This window comes from Botrytis fragariae (genome assembly GCF_013461495.1).
Source record: "Botrytis fragariae strain BVB16 chromosome Unknown tig00000223, whole genome shotgun sequence".
Lineage (NCBI taxonomy): Eukaryota > Fungi > Ascomycota > Leotiomycetes > Helotiales > Sclerotiniaceae > Botrytis > Botrytis fragariae.
The window spans coordinates 853,363-873,783 of record NW_023501001.1 but is presented as its reverse complement, the minus strand read 5'-3'; the positions used below and the strand labels follow the sequence as shown (position 1 = coordinate 873,783).

General features: G+C 43.3%; 7 protein-coding genes across 7 annotated transcripts; 4 read left to right on the top strand and 3 right to left on the bottom strand.

The window, feature by feature from the left end:
* Nucleotides 1-455: 455 nt before the first annotated feature.
* Bfra_011018 (putative c-x8-c-x5-c-x3-h type zinc finger protein) lies at nucleotides 456-1,952 on the top strand (the record flags this gene model as incomplete). The annotated part of the gene is made up of 4 exons (XM_037341347.1): nucleotides 456-1,055; nucleotides 1,111-1,197; nucleotides 1,263-1,680; nucleotides 1,744-1,952. 4 exons carry the CDS (start codon nucleotides 456-458, stop codon nucleotides 1,950-1,952), a joined length of 1,314 nt encoding a protein of 437 aa, XP_037188766.1.
* A 1,296-nt stretch (nucleotides 1,953-3,248) lies between these two features.
* Nucleotides 3,249-4,979, bottom strand: Bfra_011017 (uncharacterized protein; the record flags this gene model as incomplete). The annotated part of the gene is made up of 3 exons (XM_037341346.1): nucleotides 3,249-4,298; nucleotides 4,378-4,846; nucleotides 4,966-4,979. 3 exons carry the CDS (start codon nucleotides 4,977-4,979, stop codon nucleotides 3,249-3,251), a joined length of 1,533 nt encoding a protein of 510 aa, XP_037188765.1.
* An 891-nt stretch (nucleotides 4,980-5,870) lies between these two features.
* On the bottom strand, nucleotides 5,871-6,710 carry Bfra_011016 (uncharacterized protein; the record flags this gene model as incomplete). The annotated part of the gene is made up of 1 exon (XM_037341345.1): nucleotides 5,871-6,710. The coding sequence occupies one exon, from the start codon at nucleotides 6,708-6,710 to the stop codon at nucleotides 5,871-5,873; it is 840 nt and encodes a 279-aa protein (XP_037188764.1).
* A 636-nt stretch (nucleotides 6,711-7,346) lies between these two features.
* Nucleotides 7,347-11,006, top strand: Bfra_011015 (putative chromatin remodelling complex atpase chain isw1 protein; the record flags this gene model as incomplete). Its single annotated transcript, XM_037341344.1, has 5 exons — nucleotides 7,347-7,442; nucleotides 7,546-7,713; nucleotides 7,776-8,456; nucleotides 8,504-10,801; nucleotides 10,857-11,006. 5 exons carry the CDS (start codon nucleotides 7,347-7,349, stop codon nucleotides 11,004-11,006), a joined length of 3,393 nt encoding a protein of 1,130 aa, XP_037188763.1.
* An 886-nt stretch (nucleotides 11,007-11,892) lies between these two features.
* On the top strand, nucleotides 11,893-13,359 carry Bfra_011014 (putative dihydroorotase protein; the record flags this gene model as incomplete). The annotated part of the gene is made up of 3 exons (XM_037341343.1): nucleotides 11,893-12,018; nucleotides 12,140-12,332; nucleotides 12,590-13,359. The coding sequence occupies 3 exons, from the start codon at nucleotides 11,893-11,895 to the stop codon at nucleotides 13,357-13,359; spliced, it is 1,089 nt and encodes a 362-aa protein (XP_037188762.1).
* Nucleotides 13,360-14,251: 892 nt separating this feature from the next.
* Nucleotides 14,252-15,401, bottom strand: Bfra_011013 (putative integral membrane protein; the record flags this gene model as incomplete). Its single annotated transcript, XM_037341342.1, has 2 exons — nucleotides 14,252-15,049; nucleotides 15,165-15,401. The coding sequence occupies 2 exons, from the start codon at nucleotides 15,399-15,401 to the stop codon at nucleotides 14,252-14,254; spliced, it is 1,035 nt and encodes a 344-aa protein (XP_037188761.1).
* Nucleotides 15,402-18,753: 3,352 nt separating this feature from the next.
* Nucleotides 18,754-20,202, top strand: Bfra_011012 (putative tat pathway signal sequence protein; the record flags this gene model as incomplete). The annotated part of the gene is made up of 1 exon (XM_037341341.1): nucleotides 18,754-20,202. One exon carries the CDS (start codon nucleotides 18,754-18,756, stop codon nucleotides 20,200-20,202), a length of 1,449 nt encoding a protein of 482 aa, XP_037188760.1.
* Between the last annotated feature and the right edge of the window lie 219 nt (nucleotides 20,203-20,421).

Here is a 20,421-nt window from a genome sequence, read left to right as displayed (position 1 = left end):
CTTCTTCCTCCACAAGTATCCTTCGTCATCAACTTACAGTTACATAGGTCTTCAAGTGATCTTTCAAATTTCTTGGAAGTAAGGTAAGCTATCTGATTTCTCACCGTTGTCCCTGCAGCTTGCCCCTGTTTTTAACAGAAGAATTGTGGTCTGTGGCTTACCGCAAACAAGTGCAGCTATCCGCAGGCTTCCGACCTTATTTGGAAGAGCAAACGGAGAAGTTTCATCAGAAGCTTTCATCAAAGCTCTAGAAGAATCCTTATTAGAGGTCTGTTCCAAACATCATTCTTTATCCTTGTTGTTATTCTTAAGGGTGTTGACTAATTCGATTAATCATTTTCCAGGGTCGTCTCCAACAATCTCAATTCAATACTTTGCGAACATACACCGTTCGTACCTTTAGTTTTCAAATCCTCTTCATGTTCTGATATTCCAATCTCTATTAAATATTCAACATGTCAACTCAAGTCAAAACATGCTCTAAATCCAAACTTTCCAGCTCTCCTGAGTCTTCTCACAAGAGTTGTGACGCAGTTGATGCGATCGATACAGAAATGATTTCACCGCTAACCTCGATCGATAATGATAGTACCCGTAGTCTTACTCCAGACAAGATGGATCCTTTTCATTCAGCTCGCGAGCGTGAGGAACGTATCCGCAGAAACGGAACAGTGCCCAGCCAAATCCCTATTCAGAATATGGGTATGAACAACATGAACAACATGAGCAATATTAACAACAACGGCAACAGCAACGGCAACGGCTGGCGCCGCCCATCTGTCTGCGACCCGGCCTACATAGGTTCAGAAGGCTTTACTCCCCTAACCATGGTTCGCCCTGGTCCTGTCTATCCTCTCCCTGAACAAATCAGCTCTGCATTTGCTTATGGCATTCGCCGAGCTGATGGCTCTTACACAAGACTTCTTCCAGCTGATGAGCTTCCCGCTCTTAATGGTATTCCTCGTCACCAAGGTCCAGAAGGACTCATCATTGTTCCAGAGCTTCAACATGGCTCACCAAAGCCAGAGTTTGCTACTCCTATGATTCCGAATAAGGTACGTTGAGAGCATTTTGTCTTCAGGTGATGTGCTGACATAAGTTTCTTTTAAGGTCGTAGCAAAGCTTCCACCGCTTGGCCCACCAATTTTTGGACTCAATCAGCAAGGTGGTTTCCGTCGACCAGGAGATCAAACTCAGGTGAGAGAATATCATCATTCCAGATATGCAGTCAATGGAAAATATATACTGATTTCCCTTTTAAGTTGGCGATCGACTCCATCGTTGCCTCGGCTGTTAATCCCCCTGCGAGTGCTTCTACAGCAAACAATTCCATGATTCCTATGGGTGGTCCATTCCGCCGAGAAAAGATCTACTGCGATAAGTGGGTTCATGAAGGCACTTGCGCTTTCACTCAAGTTGGCTGTAAATACAAGCACGAGATGCCGATGGATAAGGCCACACAAGTTTCTCTTGGTCTCAACCATGGAGTTCCAAACTGGTATCGTCGCCAACATGGTCTTTCTGTCTCTCCACAGACTGGAACAAATGTTCAAATTGAAGCACCTTGTGCAACTCCAACTCCAATTGGTGGAACATCCCGTACGTCTCAATCTTGGCGCCGCAAAGAAGGCACGTCTTTCTCCCTCCCGACCTCAACTCAAGGTGTTGCGAATGGTCGTGGTATGTTTCTTTTAGCGTCTTATATCTTTTCATGATTACAATGAACTAATCTTATCACTGCAGATCGTCGTAGCTCAAATGGCTCATTCGGTCCCATCGGTCCTCCTCACACACGTCGTCTCACAAACTCGCCCTCTGGTGACCCAATGAATAGAAATCATCTTCCTGTCCCAGAGAATGAAAATGAGCATGATAAAGACACCAACATGCAGTGGACTGGAAGATCTCGTGGCTATACTAACGGCAACGAACAAAACCGTCGTCAACAATAAGTTGACTTGCCAAAACTTACGCTCCAACGATATAGATATCTACCTCAGCATCTTCTGCTCCAAATTCGTACTTCTATATCTCATTTTCCTCAACATCGGGTCCTTAGGCTATACCTCTTTCTCACTAAATACGATTTGGTTGATCATGGCTCAAATTTAGGTCAATGGCTTCACCAACTAGATGAAGTGCTGATTGTGATACATGGACTCGGAGACCTGGGATAAACAATACTTCAAACTTGCTACTATATCTGAGGTTATAACATTTGGCTTCACTTTTCTTTGTGGGATTTTCATCTTCTTTGGTTACACAAAATTGCCTACTATTTCATCATAACAGCATGGTCTGCGTATTCGTTTCTACTCTCGGGTTTTGCATCTACACAATGGTGATGGAGAAGTTATATGCCCTGGTGGTGTGTAATGGAATGAATGAATGGGCAGGCTGGTGGGTGGGTTGAATAATTTGGATGATTGAATGAATGGGATGGATGATATGGGAAATATGATGATAACGATTGGGAAGGATTTTTTTATGGTAAACATATCAGATAAGGGTCATGAAAAGCGTCTATAAATCAATGGGATGATGGATGATATGGGTCGACGATAACAACATTTTGGGCACGCAGCCTTTTCTGCACCGGATGCCTACTGGATAGTACCCTAATTTCTTTGCAATTACCTGCTTTGCGTTGATGAATGTGATCTTTGCTTCCTGTGAGACATTTCTGGCCGTATTATGTGGTATGATAATCCCTTATAAGAGACCTTAAAGCCGTGCAAGCTATCCTCTTTTCCTGGTAGGGCTGTTGTTCTGAAGTTTTTTCAGCATAGATATACTCATTCAAACTAATATTGCTTGAACCCATGCCCATTAAAGATGAGGACCTGAATGAAGGCTAGAGTGTATCTCGGATATTGATTGAAGAGTACAAACTATGGGCTTTGGGTAGTGTGCGGAAGATCTGGGGGTTGGTTTGGCTAGTACGAACTGCGAGTTTACGATGGGTTCTCTTGATTGCTTGGTCAGTGATGAGAAGGGATGTGGTCGAATGATTGTTCTGAGCATTCTGTTGATGAAACTCTGAAATTTCCATACTTCCCTTCAGAGATTGAGTTCAATACATAGAGCAAGTGAGGAATCAAGTTTAAAGTATAAGGATATCTATTGTTTTGCGCATCATTCATAATGTGGTAGCGACAGTATTACTTAAAAGCAAAACGCCAGACGGACTCCAATGTAAAATCTCCTTGACTAATTTTCCGCACAGAAACATCAACCAAACTCCCATCTCACATTTTTCCTAACCTCTTAACCCATGGTCCCCTATTAGTCCACTCTTCCTCTTCCTCTCCGTCTCCTATTTCTCCAACCATCCTATGACCACGACTCCCCTCCTCACCCCTCTTAAAAATAACAATCGCCATGTTAGGATTTTGGCACAAGCCCTGAAGCGAAAGACATTTATTGGCAGAACAACATGTTCTCATGCATGCGGAACCGATGCCGCAATCCGAGTCAATGGTGCAGGAGGAGAGGGCAGCGCAGGGGGTATCGGCCATGCAGTAGCCGGTACCGTTTACGGTTGGTTCTATGGGGAAGGGTGTATCAGCGGATTTGTATGATGGGAAAGAATAGGGAAAAGGAGGATGAGACATACGACATAAGCAGGTATTGTCTGAAGAACAATATTGATTTTGACGGCAAGCGGATGGTGCGTTACACGTGGCGATAAGGGGAGAGACGGGGGGTCGAGGAACGGGAGATGAGGATGAGATGGGGAAAGAAGTAGAGGTAAGAGAGCTGTCTGTAGCGAGTTGAGATGTAACGGTGGAGAATGTGGATGAAAGTGATGTCAAAGAGGTTGTTGAAGATGATGATTGTGCTGAGACTGAACTGGAAGAGGTAGTTGAAGAGGATATCGAGAACCCTGTGCTAGTTGATGATGAAGGTGTAGTATAAGATATATTCAAACTGGAAACTAAAGAATTTGAAGTCGAAATAGTCGAAAATGTTGACGGCAATATAATGGAAGAAGGAAGGGAGCCTCCTGCGCTTGAAGTGGGAGAGTTTGATAGGAAAGTCGTTGATGTACTCTGGGATGAAGCCGAGTCTGAACCAAATGTAGAAGAAAATGGGTTCAGGGGGACTGTCGCCTGAGCAGAAGATCCTGATGATAGACTGCCAGCACTGAATGTAAGACTGAATAAAACAGCACTGGGAGCGATCGTAGTAGTAGACGTCGAAACTTCAGTATTTAACTTGGTAGTGGCCGATGGCTTCGTCGATAAGTTGATTGAAGTTCCGGATGATTGAGCGGAAGAAGTATTTCGGATGACGAGCTACTGGATGAGGGATGAGGCAGTAACTGAACACGTCAGCGCGAGAATGAAACAGGGGATAAGAATACATACCGTTCACAGGAGTTGAGTCAACCACTACAGTTGAGCTCGAGCTCGAGCTACTGCCAGATGTTGGTCCTTGAACATCAGTAGAAGGAATCGCACTAATAGTTCCCACAATATTCGAACCGGGTGCAGTGATCGAACTTTCAAACGAGGTTCCTGGTAGGTTCACAGTAGTGTACTCCGTTATATAGGAAGTAGAAGCTGTGATAGTGATAGTAGCTATCACCACGCTTAAATGACTTTGACATGCTTCAACATATGCACTATGATTCGGACAAGCACTCGTTGCATATGGCGGGATGATTTCTGTAGCTGTGCTTGTGATTGCTTTTAGCGTGGTTGTGAGTGTAATGGCGTCTCCAGTGGCAGTGACTATAACGACGTCTCCTGGTTTCACGTCTCTGGCGGTCACGTACACTATATTTGTGCTGGCTTCCGTATAGGTGATTTCGTTAAGAACCACAGTAGTGATTGTCACCAAACTTGTTTAATCATTAGTGTTGGATATACTCAATTGAATGATGAAATGGAAGTACCCAGAGGCTATGTATGACGGAGCAACAGTAGCTTGCATGTAATTAGATCAATCCAATTCTCGTACATCTCTTGCGACATGATCATGAGAGCCACCAACTATATAGCCACAGGCATCAGAGCCCTGCCACCGATGTGCAATTGATGAACCAAGGAGTAAGAGGGTAGTCAATAGCTTCATAGTAGGGACGCTGGTGGAAGTATGTGGGTAATCTGTATGGATAATCGCTCTTTAGCAACACTTGAGAAACATCACATATATAGCAAAAAGATTGAGAATTGATGGGCTACTGATTGACAGGTAGAAGCTTAGTTGCATTGCTCCAGAAATCCTCTCCGTGGCATGGTATGCGTCTTGGAAATTATGTCGCCCCGACGTTTATGACGATCGTTGCGGAATAGTGTAAACGTAGATACGTGAAGAATGCTGCAGTAGGTGCAACGATCATTGTAATATTGGATTTCTGGACAATATGGAGTATTTCGGACACTTATGCAACACCGGAGAATTGCTAAAATATGATGTTTGGAATCTCAAATTTATCATTTGATGGAAAGAGACAGTAGTTTTTCGACACTGATCGAGATACTGCCAATGTTTCATCGTATCGTAATGTGAAATGCAGAAAATTCTCTAAATTAAAAAACTTGAAAACTAACGATGGGTATTTAACTTGATGATTAAGAAAGAAAAATAGTCTATACACAGAGACCCTTAATTGCCCCCATGGACAGGTAAATTCGCTGTCTAATTGACGCCTTCCAATGCACGGTCTTCTGTTCCCCTACTCCATTACCCCCATTTAAATGCTGCTTAGGAACAAAGTCCCCGAACTTGTGTAGGCATGTTATCGTCAAGGTCGTTACAAATCGTCCATAATCCACCGAATGTAAAGATGTGGGTTTGTACCCCTCATAGAAGGTATAATACATCGCTATGTACACTCTGCACGCAGGGAAGGTGGTGGCCGTTCAAACGAATCTTCCCCTCTTTCCACCCCCACCGAAAGAATCGTCTCCATGCCCTAAATTTCCTAAATCGAAGAAATCCCCAAAATTTATTTTCCTCTTCTGACCAGCTCCTCTGTTTATCTGTGTCGTCGAAGATCTAGAGTTTAACCGAGACGAATGATTGCTGTGTCTTGCGTTGGTTCGTGAGGGTCGAGTAAGGGAAATACCCGCTGACTGATTACCGAAATTATCATGGGGTTGAGGGCGATTCTTATCTGATAAATCTAAGTCTGACAATAAAATATCGGGATCTTGTGGATATTGCTGCGAAGATCGGAAAGTGAATGTGCCTTGTGGAAGCGCTGTAATCGTTGGAGGTTCTGGGTCGGGCAGCACAACGGCCGCAGGTGGAGGCGCTGTTTCTGCACTCATTGGAGAAGCAGTTCTTGTTGGTTTAGAAGTTGGTGCCGAAATATGACTTGAACTTTGCGATCTTTGAATTACTGGTGATGATCCCCTATCTCCTTTTTCAAGAACTTCGTCATCGCTGTCGTTGTGTGATGCTGTGTCCCGACCATCTAATCTCTCGGTCGCCCATCTTCGGATCCTCCAACCCTCGCCATCGCTCAGCCCAATATCTTCTTTATCGAGGAAACTTAAGAGTTCATCCAGTGCGTCTTGATAACCTTCAGCCCTAGCTCTTCCTTGGTCCGCAGCGGCAGTTTTGTAGAGATTGGTGACGGATAAAGCGGCAGCTTTGAATTGTGCGATAAGAACTTGTTGCGGAGGATCGCTGTTCAATTGTTTTGAAGGTGATTTGCCCCCTGGAAGGGAGGTATTCAAAGATCTCATAGAGTCCATGATTGTTGTTGAAAATGAGTTTGTACTGAGTTCTGTAACAAAGGTGGAAATTAGTCAGATGATGGGTTCCACGGGTAGACGCAGGATTATATAGAATGTAATGACCCTTGATTTTGGCCTAGCAACGTACCTTTTCGTGGTGAAGGGATCGCAGAAATCAGATCAAATGAAATAATCTCAAACAACTCTCGTATTCAAGTTCAATAAAGAAGAAGAACTTGGAATTATAAGTATGACTCCTTAATAAGGATTCGAACAGTTTCTGTGCTGTGGAGTGGAGGAGGTTCCGGTTGATTTTTGAAGAGACAAAGAGCAATGACTTTTTCTCGGCCTGTGCTCTGCGAACCACGGCGTGGCAGTTAATCCGTGTTCCGTGATCAGTACCGCGTTCATTCACGCCTGTGCTGTAGATTCTATTCAATGAACGCGAAATTCCACTTCAGGTCAATTTCTTAATTTCTGCATCTCAATCTCAACCTCAATCAACAAACAGTATTGCTCTTTTGATTCCAATAATCCATTCATCATCAAAACTCTTTATACCTTTCCATCTAGTGAAGCACTTCTCCTTCTCGGCGCATAAGTGATACACTTCTTACTATTAAGTGCCCTAGAAAGGGTTGAAGTTATATCAAGATGGCGCCAACACGTTCTTCACGCAATAGTGGCGTCGATACAGATATGTCCATGGCAGATGTCTCTGAATTCAAAGAACAACATGCTGACCCTATGGTATGTTTTGTTTTGGTCTACAACACATTTTCTCTAAAAGCTGTCAAGGCTTTATTTCTATGTATATTGACCTAAAGTGATGATATACTAACTGGCGCTTTAGGATGTCGATGAAACCCCAGACTTTACAGAAGATTCTGATACCAATCCAAATACAACAGAGAGCAGCGTTCATGGTGATGCAGGAGATGGACGTAAACGAAGATCAGAAGCTACTCAATTGCGTCGGAGCGTTTTTGGCAAAAAACATGATCGCCTTGGTGAATCCAAGGTATTTTCACCGGTTTCTACTAATTTTCAAGAGTAACAGCTGATTTATCCTCTCCATTATAGGAAGATGATTCCATTCGACGTTTTCGATATCTTCTCGGCTTAACAGATTTGTTCAGGCATTTCATCGAAACAAATCCAAATCCACGAATTCAGGAAATTATGCACGAGATTGATCGCCAGAATGAAGAGGCTGAACAAAAGAAAAAGAGTGCGGATAGAAAAGGAGGTGCAGCCAACGAAAGACGCCGCAGAACAGAAGCAGAAGAAGATGCGGAGCTCTTAAAAGACGAAAAGGCTGGAGGGTCTGCCGAGACCGTATTTCGCGAATCGCCAGGTTTCATTCAAGGACAAATGAGAGATTACCAAGTCGCCGGATTGAATTGGCTGGTTTCTCTCCATGAGAATGGTATTTCGGGAATCCTTGCGGATGAGATGGGTCTTGGAAAGACTTTACAGACAATCTCATTTTTAGGTTATTTGAGGCACATTATGGATATTACTGGTCCTCATCTCATCGTTGTCCCGAAATCTACGCTTGACAATTGGAAGAGAGAGTTTACTAGATGGACGCCAGAGGTCAATGTTTTGGTACTCCAAGGAGCTAAGGAGGAGCGTAATAATTTGATTAACGAGCGACTTATCGATGAAAAGTTCGATGTTTGTATCACAAGTTACGAAATGATTCTCCGAGAGAAATCTCACTTAAAGAAATTTGCGTGGGAATATATCATTATTGATGAGGTAGGACTGTTTATTCCATGAAAATGATCCGTGGCTAACTAAACTAGGCGCACCGTATCAAAAACGAAGAGTCCTCCCTCGCTCAAGTCATTCGTTTATTTAATTCAAGAAATCGACTTTTGATTACTGGTACTCCATTGCAAAACAACTTGCATGAGCTTTGGGCACTTCTCAACTTTTTGCTTCCAGATGTTTTCGGTGATGCTGAGGCATTTGATCAATGGTTTTCTGGCCAACAAGAAGATCAAGATACCGTTGTCCAGCAATTACATCGCGTATTGCGCCCCTTTTTACTTCGTCGTGTCAAGGCGGATGTCGAAAAGAGTTTATTGCCCAAAAAGGAGGTTAATTTGTACATTGGTATGTCCGACATGCAAGTCAAATGGTACAAAAAGATTCTGGAGAAGGATATCGACGCAGTCAATGGTGCGGGTGGAAAACGTGAATCCAAGACACGACTTTTGAACATTGTCATGCAACTTCGAAAATGTTGCAACCATCCATATCTTTTCGAGGGTGCTGAACCCGGACCACCTTACACTACCGATGAGCATTTGGTCTTCAACGCTGGAAAGATGGTCATGTTGGACAAACTTCTTACTCGTATGAAGAAAGCCGGAAGTCGAGTCCTAATCTTCTCTCAGATGAGCAGACTTTTAGATATCCTTGAAGATTACTGTGTTTTCCGTGAATACAAGTATTGTCGAATTGATGGTGGTACAGCACATGAGGATCGTATTCAAGCTATTGATGATTACAACAAGCCAGACAGCGAGAAATTTGTCTTCCTTTTAACTACCAGAGCTGGTGGTCTTGGTATCAATTTGACCAGTGCCGATATTGTTGTCCTCTACGACAGCGATTGGAATCCTCAAGCAGATTTGCAGGCTATGGATCGAGCACATCGTATTGGACAAACAAAACAAGTTGTTGTTTATCGATTCGTCACTGAGAACGCCATTGAAGAAAAGGTTCTAGAACGTGCCGCACAGAAACTACGTCTAGATCAACTCGTTATTCAACAAGGTCGTGCCCAGATCGCTGCTAAGGCAGCTGCTAATAAGGATGATCTGCTGAACATGATTCAGCATGGAGCCGAAAAGGTTTTCGCGACTACTGGACCAACAGGTACTCTTGCAGAAAAGGGTGCAGAACTTGACGATGATGACATTGATGAAATTTTGAAGCATGGTGAGAAGCGTACTGCAGAGCTCAATGCCCGTTACGAGAAACTTGGTATCGACGACCTTCAGAACTTCACATCAGAATCCGCTTATCAATGGGATGGTAAAGATTTCAGCAATCAAAAGAAAGATATTGGTATGACTTGGATTAATCCCGCCAAGCGTGAACGCAAGGAACAATCTTATTCCATGGACAAATACTACAAGCAAGCTTTGTCTACTGGCGGTCGTGTCGCCGATCCAAAACCTAAAGCACCCAAAGCGCCTAAACAAGTCACAGTTCATGACTATCAATTCTTTCCACCAACTCTACGAGATTTACAAGACCGTGAGACTGCGTTTCATCGCAAAGAAATCGGTTACAAAGTTCCTCTAGCAGATGGTACAGATGAAGATCTCTCGGATCGTGAGGCTGAACGTAACTTGGAGCAATTGGAGATTGACAATGCTACTCCTCTTACTGAAGAAGAGCAAGAAGAGAAGCAACTTCTGTCTCAACAAGGTTTCGCTGATTGGAATCGTCGAGATTTCCAACAATTTATCAACGGTTCTGCAAAATATGGCCGTAAAGATTTCAATATGATTGCTGAAGAAGTGGACAGCAAGGAACCGGAGGATATCAAAGCTTACGCTAAGATCTTCTGGCAACGATATACCGAAATCGCTGATTATGCTAAACACATCGGTCAGATTGAAGCTGGTGAGGAAAAAACCAGAAAGATGGATCATCAAAGAAAGATGCTGCGCAAGAAAATGCAACAATACCGAGTACCATTACAACAACTCAAGATTAACTACTCAGTATCAACTACAAACAAAAAGGTCTATACCGAAGAAGAAGATCGTTTCTTGCTTGTTCTTCTAGATAAGTATGGAGTTGATAGTGATGGTATCCACGAAAAAATTCGTGATGATATTCGTGAAAGTCCTCTTTTCCGATTTGATTGGTTCTTCTTGAGCAGGACCCCTATCGAAATTAGCAGAAGATGTACAACACTTTTGACAACAGTTGCTAGAGAATTTGATGAACCGGCTGCAGCTAAACCTGCGAATGGTACTGCAAATGGCAAAGCCAAGAGGGAACCTGAAGATGATGAAAATGATGAGGATAGTGTTTTGGGAATGGCTCCTGCCAAAAAGAAGTCGAAGAATGGTGTTAAGGTATGATTATCTACCTCCCCGCAACTTGTACATGATTACTAACTACTTTTTTCAGAACAAGGCACTTGATAATGTTAAGTCTACTGCTGGGAGTAAAGCAGCTTCAGCAACTCCATCTTCAAGAGCTTCAAGCGTTGCTTCAAATGCCTCCAGTCCAGCACCAGCTTCGGCTTCGAAGAGCAAGTCTAAGGGTAGAAAGAGATGAGGATGTGGATGAGGATGAAGAAATCGAGCCAAAATAGCTCGGTGTGTTATTATTACGAAAAGGGACTTGTCAAGTGTGTTCATCAGAAGGCATGGCTTTGGGTAGGGCGTTATGAGGATTAATTGCTATGCGCTTCGTCATCATAGAGGTCAAGAATGCGTAGTTTTAGATGAATATGTTTACATCATGATATGTAGACAAGTTGTGAATGATTGAATTCCACAAGAATTACAAAATATACTGTTATTAAAATACCACAATTTTTTATCTTTTTCTTTATTGCGACTTTATAGACTGTTTGGAGGTAAATTCCATTCATCCGCTAGCTGGCGTCCTTTTCGACTCTCGATTATCTTAAACATAACGGGTAATGTTAAGAATTAGGTGAGGGTCCTCATGATCATCTTCATATACCCAAAAACTCCAATATGCAATAAATATTGGTACACACACACACAATCCGAAACCGACCACCGAAAATTAGTACAAACCTCTAATCTCTAACATTCATTACACGTGATGCAAAAATTTAAAACACCCCACCATTCATCCCACCAACGACGAGCGATCTTTTTCTTGAGCTTTTTATGAGAGTGTTGATCAATATTTACGTGTATTCTCTGGAAACTCGAGGTTGTTGGTATAGTATTTCGATACGTGAGTGCTCTTCTCTTCTCTACAGAAATTGTAACTGACCCTCATGATTTATTAGCAACCTTTAATCTAAATTCCAGCCAGCTTCTACATAGCACAGCACAAATTAAAAAGATCATACATACTCGAAGTTTGAAAAGAGACCTGAATTAGGAAAGTTCCTAGTATCTGTAAATACTCTACGTTCAAATCCTCAAGTTTCCATCAAAAGAAAAAGGGAAGGAACAGAAAAATGTCACCACTCTCCAAATTCGATGGGTTAGAACTCCCTGCTGCGGCAGATTTTCACGTACATCTACGAGATGGAAAGATGATGGAGACAGTTGTTCCAACCATTAAGTTGGGAGGAGTAGATACCGTAAGTGGTTTTCTATTTAGAAAGAGTTTTGTTTCATCCAGATTTCGAAAGTTCTCTTCTCGACCACAAAGTCCAGATTATTTTAATTTCTTCCCTGAGTTGCTAATCTATAATACAATAGGTTTATGTAATGCCCAATCTCGTTCCACCCGTTACTACAGTAGCTGCAGCTCTGGCCTATAAAGAACGTCTTCTTGCCATTGAGCCCAATGTCAATTATCTCATGACTCTTTATTTACACGAGAGTATTACTCCTGAAACTGTTCGAGAGGCTAAGAAAGCGGGAATCGTGGGAATTAAAAGTTATCCAGCTGGTTCGTATTTTTATTCAAGTTTTTAGTAATCCAAACTGCAGTTCGATGATTAGAAGCTTTCAATCTTTGGAGGTAACACAATAATTAAAGAGTGGAGAGTTTGAAATCCTCTTTCACCTTGAATAATGTATTGCTTTCAAGTATTGAGAACTTAGATCCAATCTACCAGTCCTCCAGTCCGGACTATCAACACCCTACTCTCATCTATTTCCCTTCTCAAAAATAGATTTACATAAAACAAAACTAACCAAACGCAGGCGTAACAACCAACTCCTCCTCAGGCGTCATCTCCTACGAACCCTTCTACCCCGTCTTTGCCGCCATGGCTGAAGAAGGACTCGTTCTCAATCTCCACGGCGAATGTCCCTCTGACCACAAAAAAGACATCACCATCCTCAACGCCGAAGCCTCTTTCCTCCCCACCCTCCTCTCTCTCCACCGCCAATTCCCCACCCTCAAAATCGTCCTTGAACACTGCACCACCGCCGCCGCCATCCAAACCGTCAAACAATGCGGTCCCAACGTCGTCGGAACAATCACCGCTCATCACCTCTTTCTCACCATCGACCAATGGGCCGACGATGCTTTCCACTTCTGCAAACCGGTGGCCAAATTACCCAGTGATCGTACCGCGTTGCTCGTAGCGGCAGTCGAGGATTCCGAGAAATTCTTCCTCGGCACCGATAGCGCACCCCATGATATCGGCGCGAAGAAGGGCGGAACGGGAAAGACGGCCGCGGGAGTATTTACGCAGGCGCATGCGGTGGGTCATGTGATTACGGCGTTGGAGAGGGGGGTGGAGATGGGGGTTTTGAGGGAGGAGGATGTGACGAGGGAGATTTTGGAGGGATTCTTGGGGAAGAGGGGAAGGAAGTTTTATGGGATTGCGGAGGCTGGAAGTGGGGAGGGACAGAGAATCGTGTTGAGAAATGGAGAGGAGATTGTAAGGGCGAGTTTTAAGGGAGAGGGGGTGGAAGTTGTGCCGTTTTGGAGAGGTCAGAAGATTTGGAGTGTGGAGTGGAAGTAGATGTTTGGTGAATAAGTATGCATGAGAGAGAGAAATATACAAACCCTTCAATAAACATATGCCCTTAATCTTTCTTTCATCAAGAAATACTTCCTATCCTCATTGATTCAATAGAAATGCTCACCCAGTATAAGCTATACCGATCAAACCAACCCAAATGAGCATCTCAACTCACCTCACCTCAGCCAGCTAGCTAGCTAGCTGCAAGAGAAAGAAAGAAAAAACGAAAAGAAGAAAAGAGGAAAGAATCCAATCTCTTGAAGAATCACATTCCCCAAGTTTATGAACCATAATATATATATGTAACACACAATACACAATACACAGTACACAAAGATATAAAGACACAGCACACAAAGACACCATTCCGGCATCCTATTCTTCAATTCTTCAATTCTCTCTATTCACCACCAACCCTAACACTACGATGTCATACCAATACTAACTAACCCTACTACTCGCGTTATAATTTCTCCGCTCCTACCCACACCTCCCCAATTTCCCAATTTCCCAAATCCCAAGTTTCTATATACAAAAAATTCAAAAGGCTACCTATCCAGCCGCAGTCGCCGATATCTATCTACTAACGCCTTGTCCCCATATCCTGATGTCCTGATTTCATAACTATATGGGTTTGTATATATATGTGTATAACTATATATATACTTCCGAGGCATTTTAATTTTGATTTTTATGCTCTGAGTTTGATGTTGATGATGATGATGATGATGATGTTCATCGATCCATATGCATACTTATGCATATCTTTTTCTTCCACTCTGACTCTATAATCTGATGTGATATTCCAAGTTCCATCTATCTTTACCCCGAAGAAGACGGGAAAAAGAAAAAGGCCCCCCGGGGATCACATGGTAAACCAACCTGCACTAAACTAAACCACTTCCCCCGCCGTCTTCCTCCTCCCAAACCCCGGAATCGTTCTCTTCCCACCCCTCTTCTCCTCCATCCCGGCAGGCATAACTCCACTGGAATAAGCCTTCTTGCTCCCCATCCTCCTCCCACTCTTTACATCCCTCCTACTGGCCCCACAACAACACATACCCACATGAATCACCCACGCGATAATCACACACGACGCACCGATCCACATAAATGCAAACATCTGGGTTCCGACACTGGCGCCAATATTCAAGCCCGCCTGACTCGTCACCGTATTGCGGAAAATGATAAACATAACCGTTGCGATAATTGCGGCGGTGGTGACGAGAAGCGCAGAGATAAACGTCCAGATGGCGTAGAAGCCGGATATCCAACGCGAGTAGATGGTGAAGAAAGAGAGGAAGATGTTGCAGAAACTCATGACGGCACCGGTGATGAAGAAGCCGAACATGATGTGACTAGCGATACGGATGAGACTGAGGATATTGTTTATCTCAGCGGGGAGAGCGATGGTTGCGCCAGCGAGGAGTTCATTGAGGAGGATATCGACGGGGTTGAACCAGTAAAGGTTTCGGGGAGTGGAGCAAGCGGTGATGCCTTCATCGTTGTAGCCTTCGCAAAAATTCCAGAGGCCGACTTGGTAGAAATCGTGGAGGCCGAGGGATCGGGCGAGAGAGTTCTGCAGAGTGATGCCGCCGCCGACGGATTCGGGAATGATGTTTGTGAGGTCGAGTCGGAAGAACCAGGTATCGCGGATGACGGCTCGGTTGTTTATATTGCCAATTATTGTCTGAGATTTGTGTGTTAGTTTTAGAAGGTAAGGGAGAAGAATGAGATGAGTTGAGGTATGGGGGGAATGGCAATAGCAATGGCAATGAGTGACAGTCTAGAAAATCAAAACTTACAAGAATTAAGAATATAACAGCGATCAAATACAAGAAACTGGTGATATAAATAGCTCTCTTCCTCGCCTTGGTAGCTCTCTTGATATCCACGCCCGCTGTCGAGACATGATTTGAGTTGTCACCGGGAGTTAATGTTCGATCAGAACTTTTATCTGTGGTGCGACCTTCTGGGGCTATGGTTCCTGCTTGTTGAGCTGGGAGTGCTTCTTGACGTTTTCGATTGGGGAAGAAACCCATTGTGAGGTTGGGTGGTGAGGTGAGGTGAGATGAGGTTATTGATTTATGTTGGAATTGAATTGAGATGGGATGAAGGGATTGGTTTGGTGACTCTCTCTCTGTGCACTTTCACAAATCGTATCTATGAAGATAGATGGATATCAAATGTGAGTGAGTGAGTGAGTGAGTGATAGACGACGATAGTAATAATCGAACAACACAATCCAAGAACCCAATCAATAAACCATCAAAGATCGATCCATCCAAAAAATTAAAGACAGTAGAAGGATACTAGGATAGATATCAGATAATAATCCACTGATGTCCTCCAAAGACAAACCTACCTCACTCTCACTTCCTCTATGCAATTCTTCACCAAAAGCTTGATTCTACTTGACCAGTACCCAGTTTTCACCGACGTTAGTTTATCAGTAGAGAATCGGCATGTATTGTAGAAATGACAATAAAAATGATGATAAATAATAATACCCGAATTGAATATTTCCAATGCTCACAAACATACGAATAATAAGAATAAAATAAAAATAAGAATAATAAGATTGGAAACAAATTAGATTTACCCTACGACCCATCTTATCGACATCATCGAAACCATGGTACCTACACCTGCTATCCACACACAGGGGGGCTTGGACACTTGGATGCATGGATTGACATTTTAGCAAAAAGAGGGTACTGAGTAATCTTGCGCGTCGAGAACTGGCTTTTCGTGTTGGAGCTTGGAGGAAGCTTGACGGTCCATCAATCAATGAATCCTTTGGAGTGATCTGAATGGCTTGAGGGTTGGAAACTACTAGACGATGGGCGGGAGGTTGGCTTTGTACAGCAAACAGATTTTTACAGATGAGACTTAGGATACAGGGAGATGGGGAGAAGAGAGGAAAGAAAAAAGCAGAAGAAAAAACGCCACTGATGTAGTTGTACATAAGTATAGGATGTATATACCAAAGTTTTTAATCAATCTGAGGACCTTGAATAACGAGTATAGATCTCGAATTTGTTGATTGATTACCTAGTATGTATGATACACTTTTCATAAAGCTTGGTGTTGTTGGTGGTGGGTACGCTGGATACGCTGTAAGAATTCGAGAATTCGAGAATTTTAGAATTCTAGAAATGCAAGAGCCTGAGTAATAGTGGTTCGATCGATAGGCTTGAGGATGTAACACTTACCTACCTACCTACCTACCTACCCAGCCAGCACTCATCAATACGGTATTGAGCTTAGGTACATCGAGGCGCAGTTGGGGAATGAGGAAGGCGGAAGGGGGGGGGGTTTCTCTCCGATGATACCGGTATGGATCTATAGGTCTATAGCTCATTGACAAGACAAGATTGTGAATACGAGCTTGGGACACCGATACGGGACGATAGTGTAGTGTACTGTAGTGTACTGTACTGTACTGTACTGGTTCTATTTTCTTCTTTTGTTTGTGTGTTTGTTGGTTTGTACAAGAATACCGTTAGATGATCCTTGGTATAGATAGATACTCGGTAGGTAACTGTGTAAGTTTGCACTTGTCTGGAGAGGAATTTCGTTTAACTTTTTACAACTCAAACCAGAAGAGTTTTTCTCTCCCTTGAAACTTTAGTTATGTATTGGTGGTAGGATAGGATAGGATAGGATAGGATAGTATGGTCTGGTCTGGTCTGGTATGGTATAATAGTCCAACGAGATGATCAATCTAGACCCTTAATCAATAATGATTTGCCCTCTGCCGATATTCTGCACCTCGCTATTTCAAGTGCTTAGGTGCTTAGGTAGGAAATGTCCGTAATCCTAGACTCGGATCTATGCAGGAAGATGAGGTTGGGTGGTTCCAAATGGATCCCATCCTTGAATAGCCGTCTTGGCCGTGAGGAAAGGAGGGGCGGGAATGAGGCTTGGACCATGGAATTGGGAGAGAAGGTGGGACTTTGCTTTTCAGAAAAGAAGAGGTGAAGAGGTGTGAGAGGCTCAGAGAGTGGTGACAAGTAGACCCAGAAAATTATGATGAGTTTTTCTGAAACTCTATTTGATACAATTGTAAGACATTTGGATGAGGTGGTGATGTGGTGATGGGACCGAAGGGTTTGAAGGGTAAGGGTTTGGTTTTGGTTTGGAGTTGAATTGATATCTATTGGCTGGCTGTCACATAATGCTACCGTCCTGTTAAAACTGTCAACCCTTTTGCTTTTCTTCGCACGCAAGGCTAAAAGTATGATGACAAGATGAATGATTGATTGAATGGATGACAAGATGATTGATTGATCAAGTGAATAGATGAATGGCCCGTACCCGTTCGCTTGGGACTACCCTTCTTCCCGCTATGATTCAGGGACAAATGGTACCATCGCGCCAGTCAAGCACATGTAGATCTACAAACCAAAGGAAGATCGATATTTCCCAAGGAAAGACTATTTTTTGGACGAAAGCTAAGATTATATACAGTTAGATTCCTCCTCTGGTCGACGGAATACTCCACCATCGAAATGCACTCGCCATCATCATCATCATCATCATCTAACATCTGGTATCTTGCATCTAGAATCTATATCAAATCGTATACCGCTACGTACAAGGAGAAGATTTGTCAATTTTATATCTTCAAGACTTTCACGACGTACAAGACTCTCAATTCCTCAAAGGGGGCTTATTTTCCCTGGGTATATTCGCCGAGTATCCGAAGCTAAAATTGAATTGCGTACCCACTGTGGTGTCTGTGTCTTAAAACAGACTTTCTTCCAATGCGAGCGAGTCCCTGAAGTAAGTTGAGCCCCTCCCTCAACTTTGAAGCCCCTCAAACCACTCAAGCCTCTTGCATTTCAATATCTGAAGGACCGCTGCCGTGTACGAAAGAGAGGTGAAGAAAGAAAACGTACACGGCACACGAAAATAGAAAACAAAACAACTAGATAACGTCATTCATTACCTTGCCTTGCCTTGCCTTGCCTTTGGAAACAACTTCATTTTTTCCTTCTTCAACCGTGCCACCGACTTACTAGGTATTTCATCTACCCAAGGACTGACTACTCCTATTGTGGAAATCTATTCATTAGTATTCAATCTTTTAGCAATCATTCCCAATTAGGTAGTATTGTGCCCTCTACACACCTTTGACTTCCTACAGAGCAATTCTTTTTCCGGCGTCGACTGTGAAATCCTAGTCCCACCTTCACCATCCCAAATTCCTATCGCTATCTAAACTTTTTCCCCAAACTTCTTGAATACGAGTTATACCTACCTCTTCCCCAAAAGCTTCTCCACTCGTTTGAATCTTCTCTCTATCTTGAATACATTCACAATTCCATCTACTGATCTGCCAAAGTGATTAGGCGTCAAAGAAATCACTGCAGAATCACAGTAGGGAAAATGTTGTTTTCTCGCCTCTTTTCGGTCAGTTTACTGGCTGCTGGAGTGCATGCTCAAGCAACTTCAGAAAGTACTTCGAGTTCGACTTCGACTTCAAGTTCAAAATCTAACACAGATTCCACATCAACGGAAACTGATTTAACCACGATAACGGGGTCGGAATTAAGAACTCCCACAGGATCTTATCTTTCTCTTTCCACTACAATTACACTTTCCACATCTTCATCCCCTGTATCGACTAAAGCTATAGTCTCGACTTCAACTGGTAGCACCACCACTCGCACCACCACGTTGGGATCAACGACAATCTATGCATTGGGCACAGAGACGTTGACCGGAAATGCAACAGAATCAACCAGTTCCGCTACACAAATTGTTCTGACGGGTGGAGGACGTCATACCACCACCACTGCCATCAATGGAACATCCAATTCAACAGCCACATCCACCTCCAGCTCTGCCGTAGCAACCAACACCACTCCCTGCAACAACTATGTTGAATTTTGCGATCGCAGTTACGGAAACATCACCGAAGTATCTGCACACAATTCTCCCTTTGTGAGAAGCGGTAGCGCGGCTGCAAATCAAGCATTGGATGTGACAACCCAACTCAACGATGGAATCAGATTATTACAGGCTCAGATTCAATGGAATGGAAGTATTCCACATTTCTGCCACACTTCCTGTGATATATTGGACGCCGGTCCCATCACAACTTATCTAAGCGAAGTCTACGATTGGGTGCAAGCCCATCCCTTCGACGTCGTCACCATTCTCCTCGGCAATGGAAATTATTCCAAAGTCGACAAATACGTTCCCTTCATTGAAGAAACCGGTCTCCAAAACTACGCATACATTCCCCCCAAGATTCCCATGGCGCTAGACGATTGGCCCACCCTCGCCAGCATGATTCTCAGCGGAAAGAGAGTCGTCTTCTTCATGGACTACGAAGCAAACCAAACCGCCTATCCATGGATTCTCGACGAATTCACACAAATGTGGGAAACACCTTTTGATCCCACTAATCGCTCGTTCCCATGTACACCACAACGCCCACCCAATCTTCTCGATGCTGATGCGAAATCGCATATCTACATGACGAATCATAATTTGAACTATGATATCAATCTCTTGGGCATCTCGCTGTTGGTCCCGTATCAGAATTTGCTGAATGAGACGAATAATGTCACGGGATATGGATCATTGGGAATGAATGTCGAGCAATGTGTTGAAGATTGGGGATTCCCACCAAAGTTCCTGAATGTAGATTTCTATAATGTGGGACAAGGAAGTGTTTTTGAAGTCGCCGCTGAGTGGAATAATGTTACCTATAACCGAGAATGTTGTGGTAGTTCGGCGACGAGTGACGCGGGAAGATTGGATGTGATAGGCAGAAGTGCAGTCATGGTTGTGATGGGTGTACTGGGTTTTATGTACTTTGGATTGTGATGTGGTGTGGAGGTTTGGGATCGTGAATGTGTATAGAGGGTATAATGATTGTTGTTGATATCAGTGGGGGTTTACCTTTGATATCTGGATGGTTTGATGATGCTTTGCTTTGCTCTGCTTCGCATTGTATACATGGAATGGCGTTTTGGATATCTATCTAGCTTGGAGAGTTGGAGACTTGTATGCTTGTTTGCTTGTTTGCTTGCTCAAATGGGAATT